A 10,000-nucleotide genomic window follows, 5' to 3' on the forward strand; every position below is an offset into this window, starting at 1 on the left:
ACAGCTAAACGTCTATCTCTTTATCGATGGGCAAACGTTTAGTTGTAAATAAAGCTTCTATGTTAATAAATCTGTCTCTGTGTTTATGGTGAGAATAAAGACAAAAGTGCAAGCTAAAAAAAAATTATATATTAGAAACACTTTCATCAAACCAAAGCTTGACCTTGTGCCTGACATCCTGAAAAGGAAATATTTAGCATATGCTCCCTCCAGTTGCATATTTTTGCTTGCCTAAAAGAATGGTATCATGACAAATGCAGTAGAACCCCGGGATACGGCATTAAAAATCAGTAACAAAATACAGGACAGCATATAATACACATGTATGTAATCAAATAACATTGTAACGTTCACAGGAAACATGAATTGGAACAATTACATTGAAGGCATTGCCAGGGCCGCTGCAAGAAAGGTGGGCTCTCTCTACCGTGCTAGAAAACTACTAACACCCAAAAGTATCCTGTACCTCTATAAGGCCACCATTCGCCCATGTATGGAGTATTGCTGTCACATCTGGGCTGGTGCATCTGCTACTAGTCTCTCGCTCTTTGACAAGGTTCAAAAGAGAGTTGCAAACCTGATAGGCCCTGAACTGGCATGTAAGCTTCAGCCTCTGTCCCATCGACGAAATGTTGCATCCCTCTGCCTTTTCTACAAGTATTTTAGTGGTGAATGCTCTGACGAACTGCAATCACTTGTGCCCCCACGACGTGAGCACCCTCGACAAACCCGACAGGCTGCTAAATCCCACCCCCACACTGTAGAGATCCCTAGATGTAAAAGATCTTTTTACTCCAATAGTTTCTTCCCCAGAACCGCTAGACTCTGGAATTCCATTCCAGGTCCCTGCTTCCCCAACAGTACTGACGTGCAGAAGTTCAAGTGTAACGTGAACCGACATCTTGCTGCCCAAATCCCTACATAGTACCCCAGTAGTTGTTGCCCCTGATAGTAGCCCCCTACACCAAAGTGGCAATTTGCCTTGTTTGGGGTGAAAATATAATAAAAAAAAAATAAATAAAAAAATAAGGCGGCGCAAATAGCGTAACAAGGGGCCGGCAAAACATCGAATTTATTTATATATTTATTTTAACCTGAAAAAAAAAAAAATATATATATATATATATATCCTAGGGTCACCATATCCCGGGGTTCAACTGTATATTAAACTGTCCTCCCTCAAAGAAGATGGTAATGCCTGGGAGAATGACAGCATGACAGACAGACATTTACTACAATAATAATAATGTCCGCCTGTCGAAACAACGAAAGTCATCTGATTATTCTAAGGATGATGAATAACACGTGCTGGGAGTTTTGTTTAAAGTGAAGCTGGTTTGCACAAAGCAAGCCTCACTCTCTTGTCCCAACCAGCCTGATCTAGCAGCAGGATAAGGTCATGACAGCTGGTGGCCAGATGGGATACAGGAGCTGCCGGAAGTGTCGATGTCCTTCTATATAAAGAGTTTGGTATTCCCAAATGGACACCCATCTGACACTGGCCAAGCTCAACGTTGCTTAACTTTGGTGATCTAATTAGAACGGATGTGTTAACGTGGTTATGTCGCACTACACTAATCTTCACCCCAAAGAGGAGTTTCATTTAATCCAGATTTTAATTATTTCATGGTATGACTTACTTTTAATGGAATTTTCGTTCCCATCCGTCAGCTCGACATGAGTTGCATTGCTCGTCGTTGCCACCTGCAAAAGGTAAAATATAAGACGTTTTTATGAAAACCTGTAACATTATTGATTAGAACATACAGGTTAAGGATAAATAAAGGTACTTGTACAGTTTAAGCAAGACATTAAAAATGAAAACATCGAAAAAAAAGGTTATATTGTACGTATCTGTCATTGCTCAAGTACCATTGGAGCTTCGCACTAATGTATGCTGTTCTGTCTCTGAAGACTAGCAAAGCACATTGAACTCAAGGCAGACCACATGGAGTTTTAATAAACATCCTGCTTTATATTATATTTATTTATTTGTTTGTGGACTGTTATCCTCATCTTCATAGTTGTTGTTGTTGTTGTTTTACTATGTTTCGGCCAACTCATCATCTGGCCTTCTTCAGGTGATTAACCACAACTAGAGAGAAATGCAGAAATGCTGAGCCTTCTAACTGTATCCCAGTAATTACTGCCTTCCGTAGTTGTTGTCGTCTCACCACGTTTTGTCCAACTAATCCTCTGACCTGCTTTGGGTAGGATTAAAACCGCTATCTTCAGACAGTGCTCACCTGGAACTGTAGAGTTTCAACGTCTCTATCCACTGTGCCATGGGTCCTGAAAGGTGATCAAGATTGGAGTCTTTGGTCTTATAAATCCAAGTTTTCATTCTTACATGGTCTCCTATCATCGAGTCCGTACCGAATATAGTATTATATATTACTAGCATGGGTGTTTGGAGGTGTGTGTTGAGCAAAAATTAGAAAAAAAGTGGTAGTAAGAAGGCAGGCTCGAAACCGTACCGCAAAGGAGGAAAAGAATGGAAAAAAAACCTGACGTCTTTGTCGTTACGACCACTGCCAAACCGGAAATGACGTAGGTTTTAATTAAGGCTAGACAATCGAAAGGAGAGGATGACTTTGAACAATATCGGTGAAAAAAGCGATCCCCCTGTAGAAAAGTGTGCAGTTGAAGGTGAAGATATTAATGATTTTTAGCCAATTTTTTGATATTTGTCATCTGAAAGGTTGAACTTCAAAACGATACTGATCTTGTCAAAAGTTTTAAGCAGACATGCAAACATACATACATACGTACATTTATATATTGGTAACTCAAATATTCGACCCAAACCGATTAAAAAGCTTGCCCTATCTCTGAATACCCTTTATCTAAAATTTCAAATGTTTAGACCAGAAATTGCCTGAGTAATTTCGTAGAGACCAAAGCGGTCAATTTTTTAAAAACTTTGACCCCTATTATGACCCCTTAACATTTACTGTTTTGGGCTCAAATCGAGTTATTAAGTTAGATCCATGTCCAAGAAACCTATATCTAAAATTTCAAGTGTTTAGACCCAAAATTGCCGGAGGAGTTTGGTAGAGTTCTCAAAGGTAGACCCCTACTACCATGTCTCCTTCTCCAACATCAGGGGTCTACGTTCTAACCTTCCAGAGGTTGAAACCCAATTACAGGAGACTAAACCAGACCTTTTATTTTTAAGTGAAACTGGCATTGGACAGGCTATTTCCCTAGATGAGTTTGCAATTACAGGATACTCTAACTTAACTTCTAAATCTGACCCCCAAGATCGCCATGGGCATGGAATATGTGCCTATATTAAAGATAGCTTTCCATGTGGGAGGGACATCTCCATGGAAGATCCTAACTTACCCTATATGTGCTTCCGGGTTGCTTTAGCTCACACTACTGCATTTATATTTACTCTCTATCGCCCCCATAACAGCGGAGTTACTATCTTTCAAAGCATATCTGAGAAAATTGACCAAGTCCTTTCTACTTATCCTTCAGCTAACATTCACGTATGTGGAGACTTCAATGTTCACAACGCCGAATGGTTGACCCACTCAAACAAGACCGATGATGAGGGGAGGTTCTGTCATGATTTCTCCATTGCCTATGACCTCACTCAGATTGTTCAGGAACCTACCCGTGTGCCCGATAATGACGGCCAGTATGCGAGCCTACTAGACCTTTTTCTCACAACTTGCCCTGAACTATGTTCAGTTTCTGTTCTGTCGCCTCTTGGATCTTCCGACCACTCTGTTGTATCAATTAAGATAAAAATGAAATGTAATAAGTCCCCAGACGTACCAATTCTTCATCATACAGTATATCGATACACTAAGGCTGACTGGGATAGCTTCCGTACATTTATATCTGATCTACCTCTACATTCCATGTTTAAAAAGGATGTGTCCTCTATAGTATTAGACCTAACTGAATGGTTAATTGTAGGTATTGACCATTTCATACCCTCTAAAAAGTTTCAGCAAAAACCTAACAGCCAGCCATGGTTCTCTCCAGAATGTGCTGCTGCCATTGCGCACAGAAATCACTTTTTCCACTGCTTCAAACGTAATAGATGTATGGAAACTAAAGCCGTTTTCAGGACTGCCAGCAACCATTGTAAGAAAGTAATAAGGAACGCAAGAGAGTTGTATGCTCAATCTGTTAAGTCCAAAGTAGCTGAGCAGCGGCTTGGTTCCCACCAGTTTTGGCAAATAGCAAACAGAATCCTGAACAGAAGCGTGTGCTCCATCCCAACTATTATCAATGGACCTGAGGTAATCTCGTCAGCATCAGACAAAGCCAAACTCTTTGTCAAGAACTTTGCAGCTAATTCTACCCTTTGCGACCAAGACCGCCAACCCCCAATATTTCCTCCTGTATCAGAAAACACGCTATGTGATATACGTATATCTGTACGTGATGTTGCCAAGCTAATCAAAAACCTTGATTCCAGTAAAGCAACTGGCCCTGATGGTATTCCAATTATAGTACTCAAAAAACTTCAACCTGAACTAGCGCCCATACTTACAAAACTGTTTAAACGTTGTCTTAAAGAGAATAGTTTCCCATCTCCCTGGAAAATCTCATCAGTATGCCCTGTATTTAAGAATTCAGGTGATCGCTCATCCCCCTCTCAGTACAGGCCAATAAGTCTCCTGTGCGTCATGAGTAAGTTGCTAGAATCTGTGTTAAATACAGAAGTAATCAAACATCTCAACAAAAATAACCTTCTTAGTGACACTCAATATGGTTTCCGTTCTGCTAGATCTACAGCAGATGTCCTTACAGTTATATCGCATAGGATTAGCAAATCTCTCGACGGTGGCAATCTTTCTAGGGCAATTGCTCTTGACATATCTAAAGCCTTTGATAGGGTATGTCATAAAGGTTTACTTCATAAGATCGCTAGCTATGGTATAGCTGGAAAAGTCTTCTCAATTATTAAATCATTTCTTTCTGATAGGTTCATAAGAGTAGTAGTTGAGGGGCAAAAATCAGAAGCTCACAGTATTAATGCCGGTGTCCCTCAGGGATCCATCCTGGGCCCAACTCTTTTCCTGATCTACATTAATGATCTTCCAAATCATATCCTTACATCATTTGTAGACATTTATGCTGACGACACTACCATTTATGGTACCACATCTAAGACAGTAAACGAGCAAGTACTCTCCAATTCTCTCTCCTCTGATCTTGAGCATGTAGTACAATGGGGAAAGGAGTGGCTGGTTACTTTTAATGCATCTAAAACCAAGCTTCTCTCTTTACATCATCAACATTTTAATCCACATTTGTCATCAATTGAAATGAATGGCTCTCGTCTTCAGGAGGCCTCAAGTTTTGACAAGCTTCTGGGCTTGACCATTACTCCTGATCTTAAATGGAACACGTATATCAAATCTGTTGCCAAGGCCGCTGGAAAAATGGTGGGATCTTTCTATCGATCCAGTAGATATCTCACTGCTGATGCTATTCTCTATCTATATAAGAGCCAGGTACGTCCAAGGATGGAATACTGTTGCCACATCTGGGCAGGAGCTGCTAGAAAGGACTTGTCCTGCCTTGATATAGTTCAAAATAGACTTCGTAGCCTCGTAGGAGATGTCCTTTTCTCCTCCTTGCAACCTCTATCTCACAGAAGAGATGTTGCGAGTTTGTCTCTGATGTATCGTTATTTTCATGGAAAGTGTTCAACTGAGCTTCAATCTATGGTCCCCCCTCGCCAAACTTTCACAAGAAACACTCGTCTAGCTGTAAACACTATCAATAATTTCCCCCACTCTTTATCTGTGCCTAAACCTAAACATAGATTCCATGAACAAAGCTTCTTTCTTAGAACTGCACGCCTGTGGAATTGTCTTCCGTTTTCCTGCTTTCCGGCTGACTACAATATGGTTGTGTTCAAGTCTAAGGTAAATAAGTTCTTGATGAGCCGTTCCATATAAGTTATCCTTGAGTGGCATCTGGGCCTTGATAATGTGGTGATGCCTATGTAAAAAAAAAAAAAAAAAAAAAAAAGTAAGTTCTTGATGAGCCGTTCCATATAAGTTATTAAATTTACCAAATTTTCATTACTAATGATTACTATATTGACCAATTTCTACTGTACACTCTTTAACCCTTATCCTTGAGTGGCCTCTGGGCCTTGATAATGTGGTGATGCCTTTGTAAAAAAAAAAAAAAAAAAAAAAAGGTCAAATCGTTGAATTTTGACCCCTTAGCAGTCAAATTTCTGTCCGAAAACCGATTACAAAGATTTTCCCAAATCTCACTACCCTGAATATCAAATTTCGAGTCAGTAGACTGAAAACTGACAGAAATTGCAAGCAGAAACCATAGAATTGCAAACGGAATTGCAAATGGAAACTATAGGTGACATTTTTTAGGGTGGGGGTGGGGGGGTCACTCTATATTTATTCATATTTGTCATGTTCTTCCGTTTATTAGCCTTAATGGAACGTTTGAGGGAGGACCTTTGTGGCCTTCGGGCCAAGATCAAAGTGTAGCATCTGTTCCGGCAGATACTGCAAGCAAAGACCATATGTGTGGGCAACCTCACATATAAGACCTTGGTCAATGTAGGGGCAACCCTTCATACCAATTGTCACTATCCAGCTCCCCTACTCCCCGGGGAGTCGGTCCCCATTTCCCCTTCACTCCTCACTTTAAAAATCGGCCTTGTGCCTAATTTGCTCAGTGGGGGAGCAAATAAATACCTCAAAGTGTAGTATCTGTTCCGGCAGATGCTGCAAGCAAAGACCATTGACCTTGTGGCAATCTTCTGGTCCATGTAGGGGTAACCCTACAGGGGCCAGCTGGCAAATCACTATCCAGCTCCCATTTCCCACCTCTCGGGAGCTGGTCACCTTTTCCCTCCCCCTCCCCCTCTCTCTCCACATTAAAAAACGGCCTTGTGCCTCATTTGCTCAGTGGGGAAGCAAATAAATACAAATACAGCCTTAATGGAATGTTATCCTTGTGTATGGTTTAAATGGCTTTTCTACTGTTCAGTACTAAGCAAAAATTGACAAAAAGGAAATTTATTATATAAAAGGGCATTCTGTGTGTGTGTGTGTGTGTGTGTGTGTGTGTGTGTGAGCATGTAAAAGTCAAAAACTGTACAAGACACACTAACAAAGCTTATATATTCTTTTTCATCATTATCGGGGGGTTTTTTTTGGGGGGGGGGGGGTATTTGTACCAAATATGGTTCGATCGCAGAAAGGACTGAATTGTATTAATGATTTCATGGGTATCTTATATAGAAGTACTTGGACACATCTTGAAATAAGATACGTCCATTCAATCTGCTTGTTCACAACAAAAAAAACTTCTTTATTATTGGTTCTAATTAGTTGTCACTTATAATTAACTGAAAAAGTCACTCACCTCCCTCTCTCTCTTTTTTTCTCTCTCTCTTTCTTCCTCCCTTTAACTATCTATGTATTACTCTCGTCCCCTCTCACTCTAGGTTAATTTAACCACTCTCTAATATTTTTTATCTTTCTGTGAGCATTTAATGAAAGCGGGCTCTCTTCTTTTCAGTGTCATCATATAATTTACATATGCATGTTTGTACACACCACAAAAACATATATAAATTAAATAGCAAAATAAGAAGTCTCTTTACATCTATATAATAATAATAATAATTCTGATTTCGTTTATCAACGTCTCCCTGGAAAGGGATGGAATTCATTTCCAGAGGATTTCCCTCAATCCCGGCTCCATACCAGGAGCTTCAAAGATCAAGGGTTTTCCTAGGGATGTTGGTGGTACCTACAGTAGCAGAAGTCTGAAGGCCGCCTAAAACATCGGGGATTCAATTGTCCTTCCAGACGACTTGATACTTATCCTAGCGTACCTATTACGATCGGGATTATTTGTGTTTTAACCCCATGTATACGCCTTATCTCCAAGGCTAATGGAGCATAATTTCTCCACTTTTCGTTCTCCTTCTCTCTTACATTCCTGTCCCAGGATACTGAGAAATCTAAATCTGCCAGTTTTTTGAGACCTTGTCAATAACGACCAAATCTGGACTATTATGTCCCAATTACTTGGTCGTTATGACACTTTTGTCCCACCATACCTCTACATTTCCATCCTCACTTGTTCTCACTTCATCAGGCACCTCTTCAAACCACTTTCCAGCACACTTCACCCCAATCTTCTTACAGACCTCCTAATATATCTGGAGTCCCATGCAATCGTGTCTTTTGCGGTACTCTCTCTGGGCTAATCCACTACCCCCTGCCGCAAGGTACGCAATTGACTCTGAGGTCATACCACAAATTTGGCATTCTGCAGCAAGTTCCTCTCCTAGAACCACTTTTTTGAACAGTCGCATTCCTAATGCCTGCTCTTGTGCTGCACAAACAAAAGCTTCAGTACTCTTAGCCAGATATCCAGCTCTAAGCCATTGCCATGATCTAATAATAATAATAATAATAATAATAATAATTGTAAGCTACCAACTCTATAATGTTAAGTTACCAACCCCCTCAAAAAAAAAGTGATGACATCAACTAATACCATACATGGAAGATCAAGGAGGATGGAAAGACTGAGAAGAGAAAGCACTAACCAGACCACCACTGAATAAGGGTGAAGAGGACTAGCACCTTAGAGAGGCTTATTGCCACCCAAATTCCAGTGAAGACCAATGGTTGCTACCAATGAGAAATCAGCGGATAGTGGGTGTTGCGATAACACAAATTAATTTGCAAATGTTATCAAAAGAGATGGAGAGTACTGAAAATCTGGCAAGACTTGCGGTCACTTAGACTCAAGGAAATACCACAGGTTGTTCTCAAAGAGAAATTTTTTTATGTTTACCTGTGTGAAAACTCCTAGTGAGTGAATAGTAACAATGGTAGTAGTAGTAGTAGTAATAATAATGGTTATAATTAACTTCTCCCTCTAAAAAAAATAGTATCAGCCTATCAAAATTTAGTTGTGTAGGGTCAGGGAGGATGGAAGGACTCAGAAAGGAGAGCACTAACCAGATCATCACCCAAATTCCAGTGAAGACAAATAGTCGTTGCCAATGTTATTTTTTAGATGAGGATTGGTAATTTGGATTATTTAGAGTATTCGAACTATTATTCTCATCTTGGGTGTTATTTTTCACAATGTTTTGGATGATGTAACCTATGACCTTCTTTAAGTGCGTCTTGTCGAATTTGGAAATTTTTATGTTGAGTCTGTATGGAATTTTGAACTGAACCCTTTTATTTAATGTATGGAGATAGATTGTTCTCGTTCCATCAGCCATGACTGTAGTAGAAGTCTTGAGTCATTTTTAATTATATTCTTAGTATCGTATGCACTGAGGATTGTACATTCAACCTCCAGAAAACTGTGACTGGTTACTACTTAGTGCTTTATTTATTGCCCCAGGAGTCCACGTGGACTTTTTTTTTTTAACAAAGGAATCACCACTTACCAAGATTCAGAAGCCACTCGAGGATAAGGGTTAAAGAGTGTATATTGGTCAAAAGGACAATATCAAAGTAATCATTAGAAGTGTAAATTTGATAAATTGGATAAATTAAGAACTCATCAAGAACTTGTTTACATTGGCCTTGAAGATGGCCATATTGTCATCAGCCGGAAAGCAGGTAAACGGAAGAGAGTTCCACAAGTGTGCAGTTCTAAGAATAAAGCTTTGTTCACAGAATCTACGTTTAGGTTTAGGCACAGATAAAGAGTGGGGGAAATTATTGACAGTGTTTACGGCCAAACGAGTGTTTTTCGTGAATGTTTGGCAAGCCGGAACCATAGATTGGAGCTCAGACGAGCCCTTGCTATAAAAATTACCTTTATTATTATGTGACTAGCTGGACGCTCGACGTTGCTTGGGTGTACAATATGCTTAAACATGATACTTTAATTTATGCAGATAGAATATTTATATTATAGAATTAATCCTCTATTGATTATATATTACAAGGAATTATTTGTAAAAAAATAAAAAATAATGATGATAATGTCGTTCATCAAATTCCAT

The 10,000-nt window shown here is 39.6% G+C and overlaps 1 protein-coding gene across 5 annotated transcripts in view; it reads right to left on the reverse strand.

Annotated features, from left to right (window-relative positions):
- The window catches only part of LOC145260436 (calmodulin-lysine N-methyltransferase-like), a 206,130-nt gene that overhangs the window by 28,339 nt on the left and 167,791 nt on the right, over window positions 1–10,000 (reverse strand). For all 5 annotated transcript variants that reach the window (XM_080118444.1, XM_080118442.1, XM_080118445.1 and 2 more), the window contains one exon: window positions 1,641–1,704. In XM_080118444.1, the coding sequence (XP_079974570.1) occupies window positions 1,641–1,704 (64 nt within the window). The remainder of the gene's footprint in view (window positions 1–1,640; window positions 1,705–10,000) is intronic.

The sequence above is a fragment of the Euprymna scolopes genome, chromosome 36 (genome assembly GCF_053919585.1).
Source record: "Euprymna scolopes isolate OS-2025 chromosome 36, ASM5391958v1, whole genome shotgun sequence".
In the NCBI taxonomy this organism is placed as follows: domain Eukaryota; kingdom Metazoa; phylum Mollusca; class Cephalopoda; order Sepiida; family Sepiolidae; genus Euprymna; species Euprymna scolopes.